The sequence below is a fragment of the Macrobrachium nipponense genome, chromosome 23 (genome assembly GCF_015104395.2).
Source record: "Macrobrachium nipponense isolate FS-2020 chromosome 23, ASM1510439v2, whole genome shotgun sequence".
Classification (NCBI taxonomy): Eukaryota; Metazoa; Arthropoda; class Malacostraca; order Decapoda; family Palaemonidae; genus Macrobrachium; species Macrobrachium nipponense.
The window spans coordinates 28,775,314-28,798,143 of NC_061090.1; the positions used below are offsets into that span (position 1 = coordinate 28,775,314).

Below are 22,830 nucleotides of genomic sequence, written 5' to 3' on the forward strand. Positions count from 1 at the left end.
TATGTTTCTCAATTGTTAAACTCATTTACTTAGTAAGACGATAATGAGCTTTTCTTGAGAAAGTCAGCAAGATACGAATTATATTGTAATCGCCATAATGGCAAGGAGTTCAAGTGCTTAGGATGCCTTGTGAGGACCTTTGGACTCTTCATACCAACCAGGAAAGCCCACTGGTTGGGTAGTTTAGTGTGGTAAGTTGAAAGGAATAAAAGTTTCGAAATGGACCTATGGACTCGGTCTTACCAACCGAGACAACAAGAGCAGTGTTTGTATTACTAATCATGTTTTTGCCCATTCAATAACTGCGTGATTACTCTGTCATTAAAGACCTTAAAACGAGAAAAGAACAAAAAAGCTTATAATATTCAATCGTCGTCTGTCGTTTACGCCAGGAAGCCTAAATTCGAAGGAAAAAAATGATACATAGAAAACGTACTACTATTTACCTTCAAAGAAAACTAATATTTATAGGGTAAACTTAAGCAATTTTCTAACTCACTTCAACCCTCATACTAACGTTTATATCGGTTATAGCATATACCAATGTTTAATGGATACAGTAGACAACAGAGAAGATGTGCGACCATCTTCGCGATACATTACTTCAAAAATAATAACGCAGACTGACTTGATGCTTAAAGGGTTTTATTAATAATAAACAAACTCAGTTACCGCTGTTATACTTTCTAAGTAATGTACATAATAAAGTTTACATCAGGTGATGGCCCATCTCTTGCCCCTTTAGATTAATATTTAGTTACTAGTAATAATGGCCTTGAATGTCCATATTCTGGTTTCTGTACATAGTGATGCATGTGTGTTATATATTTTATTTTATTTGTAATTATTCAACTTTCTGACATAGTGGGCTATGTATGCAAGGGTATACCTGTCAATAGAGATTTGCCGTCTCGTCCTGTTGGGAGTTACTCCACGTCCTGCATACGCTTAACGATCTGCCTGCAAAACCTGATGATGAAGTCCCTCTCGAGAACGGCAGCGTTGTAGTCGAAGGTCATCGTGAACTTCCCACGGAAGGTGTGACAGATGATCGACATGGGACACTTGTCCACCAGGTGATTCGAAGTCGACCTCGTAATGTGGGTGATCCTGACCTCCTCGCCTCCCTCCGTGGCCAGGGGAGTGGCATCTCCCATGTTGGAGATGGTGAAGTCGGTGGTGAAGGACTTGAAGTCGGCGGAGGGCGTCCCCATCTGGATGTTTGCGATCGTCTGGTACGCCTGGTCGAAGAGGGAGGTCTTCTCCTGGAGGTTCTGAGAGATCTGGGCGTGCAGGGCGCGTGCGTAGTCCCAGTAATTGGACCCGACGTTCCCAGGGACCTCTGTGAGTACAATCAAAGGGAATCCAGTGTGGACCCCCAGGGCATTAGGGATAGGTTTCTTCCAGTAGCGGCGCAAGTTGATCAAGTGGGCGTTCTGCATAACGTAAGAGTCACGAGCAACGCCGTTCTCCCGAACTAGGTCGACCAGAGCGACGTTGGCGGCAGCCGAAAACCCAGAGTTGATGGTGACCTTCTCTGCTCGACATCTCTTGAAGAATCTCGCGGTGGTTTCCTGGTCGATGATGTACTCGTAGCTGTGGGTCATACACCGCTCGTTCGGTTTCGGGAAGGCGGTGATGATGTAGGGGGAGTTGCCGTCGCTTTCTTCGATCCTCTTGGCCGCCTTCTCCCTGAGACTTTGGTCGCTCATCAGCATGGCGATCTTCTCGCCAATTTCCTCCCCGATGTAATCGTTGCCTACTAGGACACCGAGGGGCTCGTCCACATCGACCGTCTTCTTTGAAATGACGTCGTTCAGGAGGGACACGAAGAACTTCATGATGTACATGTTGGTGGTCCCGTCGCTTATGCTGTGGTGCAGACCGAACAGCAGGATGGAACCGTGGAACGACGGCGGTTCGAGGTCGTCGGCGTCGAGAGGGAGGTCAGGGCAGTCGAGGAGAAGACGCGCGCAGAACAGGGGACCTGTGTTGGAACTGTATCGATACGAGTGCAGGCATTCCCTCACCTCTCTGACTTCCTTGCCGTGGAGGACCTGCAATGGAGCAGAATACAACATTTAGGCCTAGGGCCGCACGCTGGGCCCTATGAGGTCATTCAGTGCTGAAAATGAATCTGGGTTCTCACAGGGGGATATCTCAAAGCAGTTGCACTGTGGAACAACTCTTAGAGAATGTGGAAAGCCAGATGGAAGGAAGGGAATATGAACGGAGGAACGAGAAAAGGAATGAAAGGGGTCAAAGCTAGGGACCAAAGGGACGCTGTAAAGAGCCTTACGTAATGCCTACAACGCACTGCATGAGGTGCACTGTTGCCACTACCCGTCTCTGGGAGTTAAGAACCTGAACAAGAGAAGTGTTTATATCTTATACATATTTAACATAAATAGTTGTTCAAGCGTAATTCTCTCAATAGTTACCTTTGTTAGCAGATGGCTTAACTGATGGAGTGGTTTAAACTGCTGTCATAAAAACGGTCAAGTATTGAATATATAAAATGAACATTAAAAAAAATTACTGCATTTCAGCTGCAAATCCTGAAGTTTCTGGATATACTTTACACTTTTAGCTTTAGAGTCCAAAAGAGAACAGAGAATAGTCCCCGCCTCACAAACAACAAGCCAGTCGTTATGAAAACTTGCAACTCACAGTAGCGTTTTGGTGTAAGCAACAGCGTTTCTAAATAAAGCAAGAGATCCAATAATAATAATAATAATAATGATAATAATAAAGGCTACAAACCTGAAAGTCAATTTCAGGGTTGGTTGATCTCCTGATCCAGGTCTTTCCATCTTTCGTCCCAAAGCAGAACTGGAGGCTCGGACATTTCCTGAAATAGAAAAAAAATTCATTGTTATTTTGAAAATTAATATGGTAATAATATACATATATAATATATATATATATATATATATATATATATATATATATATGTGTGTGTGTGTGTGTGTGTGTGTAGTGGTATAAAATTATTTCTAGTATGTGTGTGTGTGTGTATAAAATTATTTCTAGTATGTGAGTGTGTGTGTGTTTGTAGACATTATAAAACTTTTATTTTACATAACTGCCATACCTTTCTGGCACTTTTCGACGGTTCTTAATATTTGTGTAAAATCATCCTTATCAATTGTTTATAATCATATGTATATATATATATATATATATATATATATATATATATATATATATATATATATATATAATTTCAAAATTCCTGGTTTCCTTGCGTGCATTCATTCATGTGCATTCATGCGAAGTTTTGTCTATTTTGAAAAGTACAAAAAAAAAAAAAATCTGAAATAACCAGAGAAACCCAACTACCATCCTTTGAATAATGAAAGAGACGGACAATCAAGGTCTTCTCCTCACCTGTACAGGTAAGTGAGGGCGAGTCTCACATCCTCCTCCTTCAGTGGAGACTTACTCTTGAGGTTCAGTCTGTAGCAAGTCAAGAAATGGGCCTTCAAGTGGTGCTCCTCGAAGAAGGTTTCCCCAAAAGTGGCTTCTCGCATCCAGTGGCCGTCGAAGAAAGCTTCGCTGTGGAGAAGTGGAAACGCTTGCAAAACATCATCACTGGGTCTCAAGGAGTAATGGGAATATTTATAAAGATGGTCACTGGACTGGTAAGGGAATAAGAACGTTTATAAAGATGGTCCCTGGATTGGTAAAGGAAGGGGAGAAACTGAAACGTTTATAAACAGTATACCTCTGGATCTCGAGGAAGATAGAAACGTTTATAAACACTAATCTCTGGATCTCTATAGAAACTGAAACGATTATAAATATTAATCTCTGGATCTCTATAGAAACTGAAACGTTCATAAATATTAATCTCTGGATCTCTATAGAAACTGAAACGTTTATAAATATTAATCTCTGGATCTCTAGAGAAACTGAAACGTTTATAAATATTAATATCTGGATCTCTATAGAAACTGAAACGTTTATAAATATTAATCTCTGGATCTCTAAAAAAATCGAAACGTTTATAAATATTAATCTCTGGATCTCTATAGAAACTGAAACGTTTATAAATATCAATCTTTGGATCTCTATAGAAACTGATACGTTTATAAATATTAATCTCTGGATCTCTAAAGAAATCGAAACGTTTATAAATATTAATCTCTGGATCTCTAAAGGAACCTAAACGTTTATAAATATTATTCTCTGGATCTCTAAAGAAACCGAAACGTTTATAAATAATAATCTCTGGATCTCCAAAGAAACCGAAACGTTTATAAACACTAATCTCTGGATCTCTAGAGAAACTGAAACGTTTATAAACACTAATCTCTGGATCTCTAGAAAGATAACAACGTTTATAAAAATTACAAAAGGACCGGCGGAGGAATGCAAACGTTCATGAATATGATCACTAGGTCTTTGAAAAATGAAAAGATGCGAAAATATCTGTATAGGATCATTGGTGAAATGGAAATTTTTCTGAAAAACATGGAAACTGGAAAATATAGTCTTATCACTAGATAATTTCTAAAAACATTAAATATTACTGCCGCAAAAAACTTACTCGTAAACACATTTTAGAAATGTGAAAATTTTTAGACTTGTGAATAAAAGCAACGGAGAGTATTACAGGGTGTCCATAAAGTCCCAGTACCATTACAAATATTCATTGCTTGTAATGGTACTGGGTATTTATGGACACCCTGTAAAATTATGAAATAGAAACAATACACAGGGAAATGTAAACATAATTAGAATTAATGAAATAAAATCAAAAGACAGATCAGACGTGATGGTCATACAAAGACAATGGAATGGAACCAACCACTGCAGACCTCATGACACTGAAGTTCAAGATCAGTACAGCAATTAATATTACCTATTTTCGTCGGCTGACATCCTGGGAACAATAGCCGCTGAGATCCTGTGGATATATATATATAAATATAAAAACAATAAAAAAACAAATCAAACTTATTATTGACTTTCTTGAAGGTTGAAATTTAACAGAAAAATGTTCCAATGGAATGTGGCACAATAAAAATGATGTATATACCATTACAGTATATATATATATATATATATATATATATATATATATATATATATATATATATATATATATGTATATAGATATATATATGTGTGTGTGTGTATATAGCAGTCAGCAAATACACATATAAAACCTTCAGGGGATGTCCATGATACGAGATGTAATAATGACAATTTATTCAAAGAAACGTTTCGCACATTAAATTCTCTGTGCATCATCAGTCTGAAAGAACATAAAGACACATTTATAAGTAAAATACAATAAAAGTGCAAAAAAACAGGAATTCACATATACTAAAAATAGTCTTAAAATTATATAAAAGAACAAAGTAAAAAACAGGTTAAAAGAGACTGCTTAAGACACCAACAGTTCATTGTGAGGAGAGAAGATGGAATGAACTAAGAGTCTAAGACACGTTAAAATAAACGACTTCAACTATGCCAGGTACAGAGTTGCTGAGGACGTATTACTGTTGAGGGAGGGAACAAGATTCTAGATATATAAAGACTCAAGGGTAGTTAAATGGTCAGGCTGTTTGACATGATCTATTATGGAAAACTGTTCTTTTTGTACTTCTATTTTGCAATGAGAGGTATGATTCCTGATGTTGGAAAATTCAGGTTGTTTTATTCTCTGACCAGTACGAAAGCTGAAGCCCTAGTGAGAGCAATATCTGACCCTTAACAGCCTTCGAGTTGATCCGACGTAAGAGCCCGGACATCCAGGTCATGTAAATTTATATATAACGTTGGATCGCATAAAAGGCTGAAGGCGATCTTTATAGTTAAAAAAGGAACCAATTGTGCAGGGATTGCTAGATATGAGCTTAACTTTAAGGCATGGTATCTCATGTTCAATAATTCGTGTGAGGCTGGATGTAAATTTTAAGTCAGAAATATAAGGGATCGTGACATAAAATAGTCTTTTGGGGACAATAAAATTAGGTATTGGTGGCTGTAAGAATTTCGTAATTATTTTGTTAATGGTTTTTTGAACAATTTCGAGTGGATATGAATTAGATTTGAAGAAACCCAACAAAAAAGTAATGTCCATGTGAAATAGTTGCCAGGACGAAGAGTATTTCAGTGCTCTATTAACCAAAGTGTGAATAGTATTAAGTTTAAAAGATTGTTGACACGAACTATAATAATTGTTAGTCAGTCCAGTAAAAGTACGTTTTCTATAGACTGACGTGGAGAACTCAGAGATAGTTCTGGTAATTTTCAAATCTAAAAAAGGTAAACAATCATCGTTCTCTACTTCCATTGTAAACTTGATATTAGGATGAAAGTTGTTAATATACTCTAAAAAGGAATAACATTGCCATGGGTGTTGAAACAAGGCAAAGGTATCATCAACATATCTACGATATAATGAGGGCTTAAAGTTAGAATCACACAGGTTTAAAAACTCAGACTCCAAATGAGACATAAAAAAATTTGCAAAAATGGGGCCCAAAGGAGAACCCATAGCAACTCCATCGACCTGCGAGTCGCTGATTAAATACAAACATCGAATCTTGCACTGCAAGATCGAGTAATTGTTTAAAAATAGCCCGATGAAAACCATGGAAATTTGTATCTTCGTCAATAAATATTTTGTTAAGTATAATGTTGATGGTTTCATTAAGAGGTACGTTGGTAAATAGAGACTCAACGTCAAAACTAACCATATAGTAATCTCCATCTTGTCTGGTAATCAGTTGTTGAAAGTCATATCCATTTTTTAAAGAGTATTCATTATTACTATATTCAGATAAAAGTCCAGCTAAAAATTTTGAGATAGAGAAAGAAGGATTGTTATAAGCAGCCAATATTGGTCTTAAAGGTAGGTCAGGTTTATGAATTTTTGGTTGCCCATAAAGAACACTAAAAGATAAACCAGTGACGAACAGTTGTTGATAAGTAGTTTCATTTATGATATTATCGTTTTTAATTTTCCTTAGAAATCTGTTAATCTTGTCTTCTCGCTTATATATATCAAGAAAGGAAGGCTCGCCATGGGCCTCAAACTTCGAACTGTCAGACAAGAGTTCTCCACGTCAGTCTATAGAAAACGTACTTTTACTGGACTGACTAACAATTATTATAGTTCATGTCAACAATCTTTTAAACTTAATACTATTCACACTTTGGTTAATAGAGCACTGAAATACTCTTCGTCCTGGCAACTATTTCACATGGACATTACTTTTTTGTTGGGTTTCTTCAAATCTAATTCATATCCACTCGAAATTGTTCAAAAAACCATTAACAAAATAATTACGAAATTCTTACAGCCACCAATACCTAATTTTAATGTCCCCAAAAGACTATTTTATGTCACGATCCCTTATATTTCTGACTTAAAATTTACATCCAGCCTCACGCGAATTATTGAACATGAGATACCATGCCTTAAAGTTAAGCTCATATCTAGCAATCCCTGCACAATTGGTTCCTTTTTTAACTATAAAGATCGCCTTCAGCCTTTTATGCGATCCAACGTTATATATAAATTTACATGACCTGGATGTCCGGGCTCTTACGTCGGATCAACTCGAAGGCTGTTAAGGGTCAGATATTGCTCTCACTAGGGCTTCAGCTTTCGTACTGGTCAGAGAATAAAACAACCTGAATTTTCCAACATCAGGAATCATGCCTCTCATTGCAAAATAGAAGTACAAAAAGAACAGTTTTCCATAATAGATCATGTCAAACAGCCTGACCATTTAACTACCCTTGAGTCTTTATATATCAAGAGGCTTGTTCCCTCCCTCAACAGTATACGTCCTCAGTGCAACTCTTGTAGCCATGGCATAGTTTGAAGTCGTTTATTTAACAACGTCTTAGACTCTTAGTTCATTCCATCTTCTCTCCTCACAATGAACGGTTGGTGTCTTAAGCAGTCTCTTTTAACCTGTTTTTTACTTTGTTCTTTTATATAATTTTAAGACTATTTTTAGTATATGTGAATTCCTGTTTTTTGCACTTTTATTGTATTTTACTTATAAATGTGTCTTTATGTTCTTTCAGACTGATGATGCACAGAGAATTTAATGTGCGAAACGTTTCTTTGAATAAATTGTCATTATTACATCTCGTATCATGGACATCCCCTGAAGGTTATATATATATATATATATATATATATATATATATATATATATATATATATATATATATATATATATATATGTATATATATGCATATACATACATTCATAGATTCATATTATCGATTAGTTTATGTATATACATACTGTATAATACAATATATCATAGATATATGTATATTTACATATATATATATATATATATATATATATATATACACACATATTTGAACTTGACAGTGAGTTTTTCTAAGTTACACGCAATCATGCTTAATCAACCACACTACAGGAACAGAGCTTTATCTACTGTTCAAGTGCACCGAATCACAATCTCCAGCGATCAAACCCTAAATGGCCTTCGTTCAGATATGACTAAGAGCTTGTAAGTAATCCCTATGAGTGGTGAAGCCAATATATCAATAGGCCGATGGGAGGGGCATTCCACCTTTTCCCTGTCAATCCCAGAGCAGACAGAAACAGGAAAGGTAAGCACTATAAAAAGTTATAGGCCTGAGCCCCAAAGAAAGCGCCAGATAAAATAGAAAAAATATAAGAAAAAAAAGATAAGCTCGTTTGACTTTATCTTTTACTTCTGAAGTTTACACCAGAGGAATTTATTCACTTCAAGGTGGAGGAAGATTAGATGTATACGTATACAATGGTATACATTATACATCATTCACATTCACTTGTCTCGCAGCTTCTCCTTAATGAGGAATTTAGTATATATATATTATATATATATATATATATATATATATATATATGATATATATATATAATATATGATATATATATACACACGTAAAACAGATACGTTAATGATGAATTTAGTATATATATATATTATATATATATTTATATATATATATATATAACACACACACACATATATATATATATATATATAATAAAAGGAGCCCATAAAAACGCCAAATTATAGAAGTAAGTACTACTATATTTCAGAGCCTGCTGCTGTCTCTCTCTTCAGGTAGGTAATGAATGAGAAAAGTTACAGAAAAGGCGGCCATCTATACCAAGAGATCCATCCACAGCTAGTCATTTCAGGTCACCCACGCTGATATGATTCCTTTTTACTCTTCTCAAGCGTTGGTTGAAGGAAGAGTTTATCTATGATATCTGAGATGTTCATTACTGGTCTTTGTTTAATTAAGGCTGACTCTATCATCTGGTTTTTGTACCGACTTTGCTGCTGCTTATATATATATAATATATATATATATATATATTATATAGAGAGAAAAAAAGAGTAAAACCAGTACTTATGTGTAAAACGTCCTGTATTTAGTAACTGTCTCCATAAATAGGTCTGATAACAAAAACACAAAAGTTGAAAAATCTGTTTGATGCGCAAGAACTGGTGTTACTCTTTCTATCAAAACACCGCTTTCCACCGGATAAATCATTTGCAAATATATAATGTATATATAGAGTGTTCGTGTGTGTTTGTGTATACATACTATATACATTTCCTGTGGCAACACTGCAGTTAGTTATCACATCACGTTAATTTTGTGGTTTCCTGCAAGCACACATCACACACATCCTGTAGATGTTTCTGGTTGCGTATAATACTTGTAAAAAAGTGTGATAAAACTAATATATATATATATATATATATATATAGAGAGAGAGAGAGAGAGTGAGAGACAGAGAGGAGAGAGAGAGACAGAGAGAGAGAGAGAGAGAGAGAGAGAGAAACTGAGTTTTTGACCCAAGAATTTTGGGTGTAGGTAAATCAATCACATCATATTGGGTTGGTCAAATCCTTTGTAGCTATATATATATATATATAATATATATATATATATATATATATATATATATATATATATGGAATCGATGTACAATTATATATACTATATAAACACACAAATGCGTGTATATTATCCTACCCCAAATTCTTCAGGGCCAAACTGTCATTTTCTGCCTATTCATTATGATTACGCATGTGCTACCACACGGCGTTCTTCAGTAAGTGCAAATCTCATCAATAGTTCAAATATATCTTCCCACATACTGCTAGAAATAACAAAAATGTACTAGATTGTGTTAACTCACAGATAATCACGAGTGTCCTTAGCTGCTTGAAGCACAAATTGAATAATACAGTAGTGTAAGACAGCAGTTGTATTCACTCTGCCTGGCTCGGGATGAGAGTGGTGCTGCAGGAATCCCTGGGCTGCCTGACGTACGATGTTGTACTTCAGTTGTATGGGACCATAATATTACTTAATGTGTTCTATTTATACGATTAGCGATGTAAGTCACAATTATTTTTCGCTAAAAGCCTGTAAAATACTTATTCTTTATATATCTTTACTAATATGTAGAAATAAACATAATTCTCGACTGAAGCACTTTGACCTTCATATCAGCTGCTGCCCAAATTTTTTATCAAGAGATTCTTGGACAACCATCAGTGTCGAATTTGAGTTTCGGTATTAATGCACTGTGTATTTAAAAGGAAAATAAATACCTAATCTCTCTCTCTCTCTCTCTCTCTCTCTCTCTCTCTCTCTCTCTCTCTCTCTCTCTCTCATCAACAGAATTTGTGCAAGTCATGTAACGACATCAGCGATTACAGTAAAAACGAAGTGAGATAACAAGAAGAATCAGATAAATGACAAAAAAAAAAAAAAAAAAAGTTAGGAAAGTAGTACCTTAAAGTTTTATAGCCATCTTAAAACCGTTATTTGAAGCTTGGCGTGACTGAAATAGAGATACCACCTAGACCTATGATAGGGTGAGTGAGACCTCACCCTCCTTCACTACGATCTACAATCTACATCAAAATCTATAGACCCTGGTCTAAGTAGGACGACTTTGCAAAAGTGGACATTTTTTTTTAATTCAGTTAATGTAATTCTACAGTTCACATCTGACTAAAACCTTGTGATTTGGGATTTAGGGCTTATAACAGGAAAAAAAGTGTGAATTTGCACATCGAACTGCCTTAGAAGTGGCTTTTCCATCCCTCCCCCCCACCCACTAACCAACCCCCCTCATCCCATTAGATAACAATGACTGTAACTTAATTTATCTAAAAACCTTATAAGCTCTTCCTTGGTTCATAACCAACGTCTCTATAAGACGCCTCGAATTTTATCGACAATTTTTATTTTTTTATTTTCGATACCTTGAAAAACGAACAAGCAGAGAGGAGAAATGGCCAGAAAATAGTAAACTGATAACAACAATGATGAAATTATCAAACTGATAATAAAGATGATTTCAATAACGAATAAAAATATATAATAAAGACGTTTGCAACGACTTATTTTTTCCTTTTATTTTCACCGTGAGCTAAGATTCGACCGACTGCGTCAGAGATCATTTTAATTACCATAGTTTTGTCGTTTTTCCAAAGTTCCTCGACAAGATATGAGCATTCTTTTCGCTAGTCTAAGTCACTAACGAAATACGTTTTCCCCATTGAAAGTAACTGCTTCTTCCAAGCTTGGGTGTGCATTTCTCCACTACTATGAGATTCAGGGCCTCTGTAACAGGGTTTTTTCGCAATAACTTTTTATTTATGCATTTCATAAATATAACGCTTATTCAGAATACATATTATATCTACACATAAATTTTGACTGTATTCTGCATTACGTAGGTTGAATAAATTTGGTACTTATAATGTAAAAGTAATTTTTTTGAAGACGGACCAACTTACTCAGAGAAAAGGTTTCGAACGCACTCGTTACGTAACTAATGATAGCATTTCTTCCCTCTTTCTCGATGGATGATTGGCTATACGTAACGAAGGCTAAACCTCTGGCAACAATGACATACAAATTTAAATACAAGCAAAGCAGTACACCTTTATGAACTCTGGAACCTCTCCACTGATAATTGTCATAATGAACAAACCAACAAAATATGTTAATAAATACAAAAACACTTCGATTATTAGTCTAACTCCCAAAATAGGTTTCCTAAGAAATTACAGTCTACTTTATCGGTCACAATCAGATTGGGAAGATGTAGGGAATAGTTGGTAATTTTCAAAAGCATAGTAGACAAGCTTGATTTGATAACTCCTATATCCAATGTCAAGCAATTTTTATTTATTGGCTGTCTACTTATATACTGAAAAAAAAAAAAAAATAGCCGGTACCGTATATTGGCTTTAAACCTTCACCAATAATTATCGTCAGAATGATGACTTCATGAGGCTCCACCAACTTTCGCCTCGTTATAATTCAGGATAACACTGAAGGCTACCATGGGCATTGTTGGATTAGAAAATTTAACTTCTGGCTATAAAAACTAATTTCTCGAGTAGTTGCTAGAAGTGCTAAATGATCCTCAAGGATCCCAGCAGTTGGCCTAAACGTTTAATTCATGTATATTACTGCTATACTGTTGCGGCATTACTGCTACAGTAGTATTACTACGCTAGCACTGATACCCCACCCACATCTATGTATCGTTCCGCCATTCATAAAGTCTTTGGGTTTCAGAGCCGATGGAGTTTCTGTCTGGTGGATGGGTGGGGCAACATTTCGTAAAACGATGTTTACCTTGCTTACGTAATGAATGTTTTTCGAATCTTGGCTCGTAATCATTGGCCATGGCGTCGGCTAGATCATTTTTACTCTATAAAAATTAAAACTATCGGGTTTAGGTTATTGATAATGCTGACAAAATTTGTGTGTGGTTGTAAAATATACATATGTCAACTTTCAGCTACATCCGATGCTTTGACAAGGAGCAAAGTCCAAAAAACCGTGTTACAGAGACCCTGAATCTCATAGCAGCCGTTACACTCTGTTTATTTCCATATGTCTACCCGCCTGTGGAGTTTGCGTATGGTAACACTGCGTCCTGGGCTTTAGATAGTTACGCTTTGTGTAAGTTTTTGGTAAATAAAAGGATATCTGGGTGTACATTTGCAACTGAAAAGAGTTTTAATAATTTACTGTATGCGAATTACACCGTTAATATTCAAAATAGGATATTGTTATTATTGTTGAATGTAAGCTAAATGTAACTATCTAAAGCCTGGAACGCAGTGTTACCATACGCAAACACCACAGGTGGGTGGACAGATGGAAAAAAACCGAGTATATAGGCATTTTAAGTGAATATTTCGATAAACTTGGCTCTGTTTTGTCGATAGTAGTGACTGGTGAAGTGTCTTTTAAGTATCTACGTGAAGGATCGCACTTAAGTACTTTTAAACCTGCTTAAGTATAAGTATCGGTGATTTAGTCACATTAGCTGGAAATTTTGAATTTTGGACCCGAACTTGAGTCATATTGATTGCTTTGAACTTTGTAGTTCATTGGTGAAATTTTTTTTGTAGTTATTAGAGAATTTTTCTTCGTAGATTTTTGAAATTTTGGGGGTCCTGTGACTTTGAAAGGGACAAATTTCTGTTAAATGTTTTTGTAGTCATTTTTTTTACTTTGCTAATATTGAAAGATATGTTAAAATATTAGACGTTCTTTTAAACCATTTGACAATTTTGATGATCCTTTATATTTCAAATTGTTAATTTTATATATTTTGATATATGAACTCACATCATCTTTTACTTTGAAAGGTCATAGGATAATATTCTTCAAGAACATTCTAGTTGATAATAATTTCGTAGCCCTGATAACTTCCAATATTTGATACTCTCCAAGTTTACAGGCTAGATAGATATTCAGTCAGTGAGTTCTTTACAGATTATATATAACTTTCCTTTTGCATGAAATGGTATTGCTTGACGAAACTATCAATTATGTAAGATCTAAGAATATTAATGCTGAGTATCTTTTAATTGCAAATTAACAGGCAATATATTTGCTATTGTTATTTGTCGAATTACGCGTAACTAGGCCCAGCTACACACTGGTAGGAGAAATCAATAAACTTATAACGGAGTAATGAGATAAAATTAATAACTATATTGCGAATTCTGCTAAATATTTAACAAAATTATGAAAAATAATGAATCCATATTGTCTTAATGCAGTGGAAAAATCGAGTTTTTCTAAATTAAGGTGTACTCGAAGGAGAAAAACTGATACAGACTTGAATAAAATATAAAAATTTAGTCACCCATATTTAGACTACCGTTTTCTCTCATGACAAAAATTTCCGTTTTCTTTAATTGGCTGTGTCCGAGAGATTATTCAATTCTGTCTGTCTGTCTGTCTCTCTTGTAAATATACATAGCTTATACGATTAATTAACTAGGCGTACAAAGCACGTGCCATACGTTAACTAATCAAAATCATGTATGGCCGTTTAGAACAAATAATAAATGCATTTAATTTGCTATTTTCTTCCATTGCGTGACTCATAACGACTTGCGTTAGCCAACAAAACTTAAAGTAAACATTCGAGCTACACACGACACAATAAACAGGCGGAATCTCCTACTCCTTACACAAACAAAAGCAAAACAAACACGCGCAAAGGAAGACGCAGATCTCATCACAGGCGATAATAATCATCCATTATGGGCATTTGTTACGCAACCGGGCGCTTCATGAGTATATAAGGAGGAACATGCCGGTTTATGCGCTGCTGTTTCAGTGTTAGGGATATGACACCCTATGTTCCCTTAGCAATGCGTGCGTGTGTGTGTGTTGTGTGTGTGTGTATGTGTGTATGCATGCTGCTGCTTCTACGCTTTCGAAATCTCTCTCTCTCTCTCTCTCTCCTCTATGTCTATATCTTATATTCTCTCTCTACTCATTATTTCAAACTGAATTAATGTAATTGTTTATTAAGTTGTCTACAGAAACGCTTGTGCATTGATTAATGGATGATCACAAAAGAAACGATCCATCAGATGTACTACTAAACACCCAAAAGCAGTGAGCCGTCTCTCTTCTCTCTCTCTCTCTCTCTCTAGCATTTTAGTACATTTCTCCTCCAGCGCCGCGACTCTCTCACTCTCCCGCGCTTTCTCTCTCTCTCTCTCCTCCCCTCACCCCAACACCCACGCCATCTCCCTCTCTACCTATTCTACTCCCTCACACTTCGTAATCTACCACCCAAAATCTACTTTTCAAAGTAGGGAATCGAGAAAAGGGGCCGTGAAATGCTTTCTGGCACCAACCGTCATTATTTGCGCGCCCAAGATCGCCCCTGGGCGTCCAAAAACCGCCGTTTCGGGCGATTTTTACGCCCGTCTACCCACTATCGGGTTCATCTACCTTCGGAGTACTTCCACACGACCTTGAAATAGACTTCGAAAGTACTCCAAGGGAACGACCACATCTTATGAAGCCCTGTTGCCAGGGCTGGTCACAGTACATGTACTTGGTCTATGGGAATCTATAGACCTCGTGGATTCTATAGAACGTTTCTTTTTTCCTAGATAGTAAGGGGGCCTATATAGCTTATATCGCTCGGAAATAGGTCTATTCTATAGGAGGTTTCGTCTACTTATTCTCATATATGGAGAAACCGGCAGCTATGCTGTGTGAACCCTCTCTCTCTCTCTCTCTCTCTCTCTCTCTCTCTCTCTCTCTCTCTCACACGTGGGGTTCTCTCTTTTGGGGACGGAGAGAGAGGGGGGGAGGAAGAGATGGGGTCAACAAGTTGCGTGAAACGGCAGAAATTTTTGGTCATAGGGGAAACAATACGAAAGGAATTTTGACAAAGTTTTCAGAGTTTCTTCAAGAAAAATATATTTTTCTAAGATTGAAAATAGACTGTTTTTTACTTATTCTTTCTTTGCTCTATTCCATTCATCATCCTTCTTGTTTACACTATCCTGAATTAATTTGTATTTTATTTTCCACCATAAAGGAAACTATAACAACAAAGGTCGAGATAAATGATTATCATTATAATAAGTTCCCCTGACCAATGTATATTATGAAACGAAGTAAATAGAGATACGGAAAACCGTAGCTTTCTGTCTTTCAAGGTCCTGTACGAATTAACCTTGTTTGAGTCTTTCAGTTTCTCCGTACTGTACCCAATTCCACACAATGTTCACAACTCATTTTCTCATCAAGCTACTTTGCACCTACGTACATTTTCTTTTCTTGAACCATTCTCATCACTTTCTCACATCTACTCGTTCTTGGCTTCAGGAAGCACTTTGACTCTATAAATAACAACGTTGTCTGAGGCCTTTTAAATACTCCAAACCAATCACTCTCCCTTCTACTCATTCCACCTAAATCATTTTTCATTTTCATCTTGGGAGCTATTATTCACTCTCAGTAATTTGATTTCTATGTCCTATATTCTCACCATCCCACTGGGTGCTCTTCTGTCAGTTCTAGCATCAGCTTTTTGTAAATCTTATTATCCCCGTCTGTTAGAAACATCCTCATGACAACAGAATGGCTTAGTTACGCCTAATATCTACCGGGTTGCTTCACAATAGAAAACGTTAGCCATATCCATATACGAAAGAGAACGTTGCCGACTACGTTGCGGTACACGAGAGAGAGAGAGAGAGAGAGAGAGAGAGAGGCTCTATCTAGCTGTGAACGCCCCGGCCTGCCGCCGATCGGTCCTCAGTGGCGAAAATAGAGTATACCACATCCCTCTCCTCGACAGGGAATCATAAGAGACATCATTTCGTCTCTTGGCAACACGTGAGGATATATTCCACGAGCTCATCTCATATCTTGAGGCTTTACCATACATACATTTTTTATAATATTTTTTTGTACGCGTTTGATTTGTTGGAAGTTGGCGGGGTGGGGGCCATTCGAAAACAAACGGTAAAGTGAATAAACAACTACTTGATGACTGATAGTTTGCCCACGTTTGAGGGTAGTTTGGTTTAGGGTATTGGCTATTCCTTTAGAGAGAGGAGAGAGAGAGAGAGAGAGAGAGAGAGAGAGAGAGAGAGAGAGAGGATGGTATTTCTTTAGTCTAAACACAAAATCATGGGCTGGCGTCTATACAAATTTATTCGCTGCTTTTTTCCAAATTCATTATCATCTTGAAATTGTTTTAATCGTTTGAAAATAAATTTTCATATTTTTTAGGAAATAGTTTTATTTGTTAATTTGATTTCAGACTTGTGTAAGTTTCTTTTGAGAGGGATGTAAGCTCCAATAATAACAACAGTAATATAATAAATTAGTTTCAGTTTATGTAGTACATTAGCTGATTTATTACCCAGGTTTTTTTTTTTCTTTTTTGGGGTGGGGAGGTTACTATAACTTTTCTTACGTAAATTCCATTGTATATATACATATATTCCCCTAGTCCTATTTATTTGTTTATTATTGTTCACTAGTATATGGGCAGGCAGCTGTTAAGACTCCTGCCGTCCAAATTATATATATAATCATTTTAAGCCTAGTTAAAAAAAATAGCTTTCTCAGTTTAAATGACGGGAATTAGATTCAATTGCTTATATACGACTGACTTAAAATTACGCCAAACCTGATTTTATTTCAGTTCAGAGGTCTAAATTTAACCGTAGCGTTTTTACCGAATACCCTTTCGTGGTCTTGGCACCTGGGCACTACCAGTGTTTAAAGTTATGTTGTTTTATGAATAATGACTAATCTTTTTTCATTTTGGAGGCTGGGTTATCCGGGACTTGGGTGTCCTTATGACCCATTGTCGCTCAAGCCAGGACCATCCACGCTAATTTCTCATTGCATAATTTTTCCCTTACGGCCGAGAACCATCTATGTCGTAGGCAGGGTCGTAGGCATTGTTGCCAATTTAGTGGAGCTTCACACATACGTCGATGCATTTACAAACTGTTTCCATGAATTCTAGTTGTCATAGTAATGCAATAATGATAAAATTGCTCTAATGTGTATATATACTACAAATAGATACGATAATTTCACACACTTCCCCGGTTTTGTGTAAGTCTTATACCCAGTTTGGAGGGTAAACACATACCTATTGGCAACACTGATCATAGGTGTTGCTACGTATTACACCCATTCAAGAAGGTCTGGCTGTGGCAGCCTCTGGAAAATCGTTAAATTTGTATTAACTGGCATTTTCTATATATCTACACCCGTATAATTGTAATTAAATTCCATGCCACAAAAAATGGCATTATTAGGCCAACCTGGGTAGCAAGCGAATCACCATACAGGTTGGCAGAAAGCGCACGGTACGCGCACGAGACGTGTCTTTAACTACCAATTCCCTGTAATGCGCATGCGCTTATATCCAGTTATGGAAACCTGGAAATAAGTTACTACTGCCTGACCACTCACTCAGGCACTCACCAGTCATCAGTTGTCAGTTGACGTTGTTAGGCGAACTTGATCATGCCGCTGTGGTACGGAGATTTAAGTGACATAGAAACCAAGTTAAGTACGAAATAAGTGTAAGATTTAACCGTTATGTAATCCGAAGTTAAATCAGGGTGGGAAAATAAGTGAAAGACGACAGTGGTATCGAGGCCATGTAAGTGCATTAGCATTTCTACTATTTGCAAGAGGCCGTGCTGGCATATGGCCAGCTTCAACTTCAACAACAACAAAGCATCAGCATTTGGACTGGTCATTGGATATATAAGGTGACCCACCGTCAAGCACCAATTCCTTGGCACTTTAAAAAGCTCTTGTAACCATTACTGAAGCGTGTGACTGGCCGTAGGATTAGCCTATGCGGTGGGGTTGCATCGGGGTGAATAAGCTCTTTACCGAAGATATTAGGCCTATTGTGTAACTTATATGTCCAAGAATACATTTATTTTGTTTTCGAGCGTAGTAAAATTCACCGTAGATATTCGCCTCTGCCGAAGATTAATATTAGCAAGGTATAGGCTAGACTGATGGCGCTTCGATTCGTGCAATAGGCCTAGTAATTTGGTAGAACTAGTATATTACTACCTATTCTGCGGCGGCCTAGACTATGGCAGTTGCGGTTTTTCTATGCAGTTTTACCTCCTGAAAAAGAATTTTAAGTAATATTTATTCGGACGACTGTAATTAACCCCCAGGGTCTCGGACTAAACACTGCGAAATACATTTGACGCACCAATTCCTGGTGGCTTTCGTATTCGCGGGGACGAACGATGCGGAATGCTTATTTAGAAATACCCCACTTACCATCATTTGTCAATCATTCGTAACTAGGCCTAAAACAAAATGCCACAGATTAGAGTGAGTGAAATAAATAGGCATACTAAACACTTGGTGTGGACCTCCAGGATCCAGTGCTTCTCAACCGAGAACTGCGATTTGTTGAGGGACAGTCCTCTTCAATGACAGTCGTGTCATTGTAAGTACTTAATATTTCCATTGCTTGGTAGTTTTACTTTAGGCAAAATACTTTACCAGCACCAGATCTCCATCACTATCGTGGAATATTGACTAGAATATGCAGAGCAATTCAATGCATTTGATATATTTTAAATACGACCGTCATAATTAGGTATAATTGTTAGGATGGCGGGTTGGATGGCAAGGTGGAAGACATAACATGAGTGGAGGTGCAGTAAAAGGAATGAAAGGGGTTGCAACTAGGAGCCGAAGGGACGCTGCAAAGGTTATATATTATTAATAATAATAATGGGAGTATATATTAGTCTCATTGGTATAATGAATTTTCGTCTTATATAGATAGTTTGTCCATTTTAGAGTGTAGATATATGCTGAAGTTACAAATAACCTACCACTGATGTTTTGAAATTATTCTTGGGAATTATTGATGTAAAAAATTAAATCCTATAAAGCTGCAAATTATACAACTGAACAATGTTCTTCATTAGACAGAACCGTTCAGTAATTTTACTAGATAGTGTATTTTGCTTACGTTCAGAGGTTGGTAAATTGAACAAAGTGGTAAATTGAAAGAATGTGTATTACTGCTTTTATTCCAAATGTCATTTTAAGCTAATCGGGGTACTATGAACTGTCATTATATAGATATTTCAGGTAATTTTAGATATTGTATCGCATTAGGTAGCTAGAAATAAAGAACCAACAGTAAATAGCTTTCATGTACAATTTCAAGATATGCCGTGTTAATAAATGAGTCTATAAATAAATAGGTGCTACTGTGGCCTGCTGCGAGGCCCTAGTACTAAAAACACGGCGGAAGCTCCTTGGGACGCCGTGTTTAACACTAGCCCCTTGGAGAGCAGAATATTGTATACACCCATTTTTATATTGTGCGGTCGACAAATTATATTAATAAGCAATATCTTCGTGCGGCCATCTGCTTTACAATTACTATAACGGTCTTTAGTGCTAGCGCCTCCGGAGTAGGTAACAAGCCATAGCAACACCTATATTTAAGTCGGTTTGGGTAAGATTTCAAATTATTCCCCAAAATATCAAGGAATTCCAGCTGATATTTTAGGTCAATTTCGGGTGGTATGGTCTAGTTAATATTTCACTAGATTCGTGAAGTCCTTCGAGGCTGTTATCTAGTGTTATGGCATTGTAGTTAATATTTCAAACGTATATTGAAAGCCGTTCTAGATTCTGTGAGTCGTTCTGGATGTAAATACGTCTAAATCTGTACGATTTTCTCAGGTTTTCAGAAAAATGTTTTTGCATTCGCAAACCTGAAATAATCAATAAACTGATCGTTTATTAAAGGCCAGATAAGCCCATCCAAGCCTTAGAAAAATTGAGATGAACAAACGAATGACGCTTTCAAAGAGACCTCATGCTTTCCAGCAATAAACAAAATTGCCAGGTAATTAGGACCCTATTTTTAACGACCCTCGCGTTAGCTTATGAAAGCAAAGGCTCGGTGTTGCGTAATAGTTGCATATGCGTAAGACATGCAAGCTACGACGTCCTGGTAAAGCGTTACAATAGAAATTGTATCTCTTCAGTTTCTTGTTGGTTAGGACGACATCGTCCAGTTCAAGAAAGGAAAAAAAAAATCGACCCCTAAAATGACTTACGGAATGGGACCTCGACAATAGCTAGTCTCACAGGCGGCCCCTGTGGCCCAATGGATAAGGCATTGGCCTCCTAAGCCAGGGATTGGGGGTTCGAGTCCCCCCAGGGGTTTCGGTTATTTTAGTCAATGTTAGTTTTTAATTTGATTTTCAGTCATCGGTCTAATGCAGGTTTCGGTGCTAGGCTGGATGACTAGTGTTGTTCGCTTTTAAAAAATAAACGTTTTTGGGGGAACTTCTCGCAACGATGCTTGCTTGAGCAGTGGTGCCAAACCGAGTTTGTCCAGGGGAATTTTCCAAATGTTTTTGCACCTAAACATGTGAGCTTTAATGGTTATTTATCTCCCAAATAACGATGTATTCAAAGGATAAAAGTCCTATGACGTACATATTGAACTATAGTCGGGTTTAATATAATTTTTAAAGTGTTCATATGGATCAACATTTACTTAAGTGAAGTTAGTGATACAAGAGCTTTGTAATGTAATTGTCATGCAGTTTCAAGTAATCGTCATCAGGAATAAATTCAAATTACAAAATGTTTTCATTATAACTACACAAACTCATGTATTATTCGAAAATTCGTTTAGAAATAACGGCACAGCTCCGCTGCTTCAGTTACCAAACCCGAGACTACTGGGTGAGTCGACTTCCCATCGAATGCTACTTAATATCTGTGTTACAACAGTTTTTCAAGTAGAGGTTTCAGATTTGCAAGTAGAGTTTTCCTTATATCTTATGTTTCAGACAATACTAAATCAATTTCGCAAAGTTTAAAGCGAAATACATCCATTTAAATCCGTTTTTCCAAGTCGAAAAGAGGTTCGCGCTCGTGAACCCGTTTTCGGAGCTTCGTTTGCCGCCGGTTCCGAATCAGCTTGGACCTGTTGCCTCTCTCGTCCTCCGTTCCTATTGATTTTCGGAGGACTGGCGCTGCAGCCGATGTTATTTTCGTCTCTCGCTCCGGTTTACATTTCGCTGTCATTATTCATTCCTCAGCCGGTGGGACGTCGCACTTAGACCTACTCTCGGCCATGTGGAAATCCAGTCGAAAATGAGGGGTTTTGCGGATAAAGGTTTCTTCGTTCGTTCGACGGTTTTGTGAGACCGGATTCCGTTCACCTTGTGAAGATGTCAGGAGCTATGCACAAAAGTATCAATGCCGAAGGAAGTACAACGGAAACAAATGGAAACGAACAGTAAAAACAACAAAGAGACGTCCAAGAACGAAGAACAATAGCGAAAAACTAACAAAGACGGGAGAAAACCACGTAAAAATAACGTAGTTTGCCAATGAACTACTTTAGAGAGCTCTCATTCCGTAACTCGCCCCTGTGGCCTAATGGATAAGGCATTGGCCTCCTAAGCCAGGGATTGGGGGTTCGAGTCCCCCCAGGGGTTGCGAGAACTATTTTCTTTTTTTTGTTTTTTCCCTCTACCTCACTCACTCTGTCTTGCTTCCATGAATTGAACTTCAATATTCTATATATATAGTTGTTGTCCCAATATTTTTTTTTGTTCTTTGGCAATGGTGATCTGTCTGCCTGAGCTGTGGTTTGTAGATTTTTTTTTTTTTTTCGTTTTTTTTTTTTTTTTTTACTTGAACCGTAAAGATCTTTTAAGCTTTCGCTTTGTAGATATGATCTCATGACTGTCGAGTAACTGTCTGTAGTGGTGCTTTGCTTTAAAGCATTCGCTTGGGTCCACAAACTCTCTTCCTTCGCGGAGCGTATTGCAAAGGCTGGTTGGTTTCGATCAGACGCAGATTCCAACCGCTCTTCTGAACGAAGAAGAGTTGCACTGCTGCGTCACATTTGATTGACCTAAACATTCCACGGTTTTGTTGAGAAAAAATGAAGAGGA

At 37.0% G+C, this 22,830-nt stretch overlaps 1 protein-coding gene and 2 non-coding genes across 3 annotated transcripts; 2 read left to right on the plus strand and 1 right to left on the minus strand.

Moving 5' to 3' along the window:
• Positions 1 to 664: 664 nt before the first annotated feature.
• On the minus strand, positions 665 to 10,371 carry LOC135199942 (uncharacterized). The gene is made up of 5 exons (XM_064228065.1): positions 10,218 to 10,371; positions 4,868 to 4,912; positions 3,391 to 3,558; positions 2,764 to 2,851; positions 665 to 2,057 (listed from the first exon to the last, which is right to left on the minus strand). The coding sequence occupies exons 2-5, from the start codon at positions 4,885 to 4,887 to the stop codon at positions 927 to 929; spliced, it is 1,407 nt and encodes a 468-aa protein (XP_064084135.1). The 5' UTR covers positions 4,888 to 4,912; positions 10,218 to 10,371; the 3' UTR covers positions 665 to 926.
• Positions 10,372 to 21,006: 10,635 nt separating this feature from the next.
• Trnar-ccu (transfer RNA arginine (anticodon CCU)) lies at positions 21,007 to 21,079 on the plus strand. The gene has a single exon. It is a non-coding gene; the product is annotated as a tRNA-Arg (tRNA).
• A 1,216-nt stretch (positions 21,080 to 22,295) lies between these two features.
• Positions 22,296 to 22,368, plus strand: Trnar-ccu (transfer RNA arginine (anticodon CCU)). Its single transcript has one exon. It is a non-coding gene; the product is annotated as a tRNA-Arg (tRNA).
• Positions 22,369 to 22,830: the final 462 nt, after the last annotated feature.

Coding starts and splice junctions, on each gene's coding strand:
- LOC135199942 (XM_064228065.1), bottom strand. CDS start 4,887: ATGTCAGCCGACGAAAATAG. Junction 3,559..4,867: donor ATGTCAGCCGACGAAAATAG/GTAATATTAATT, acceptor ACTTCTCCACAG/CGAAGCTTTCTTCGACGGCC. Junction 2,058..2,763: donor ACCCTGAAATTGACTTTCAG/GTTTGTAGCCTT, acceptor GCTCCATTGCAG/GTCCTCCACGGCAAGGAAGT.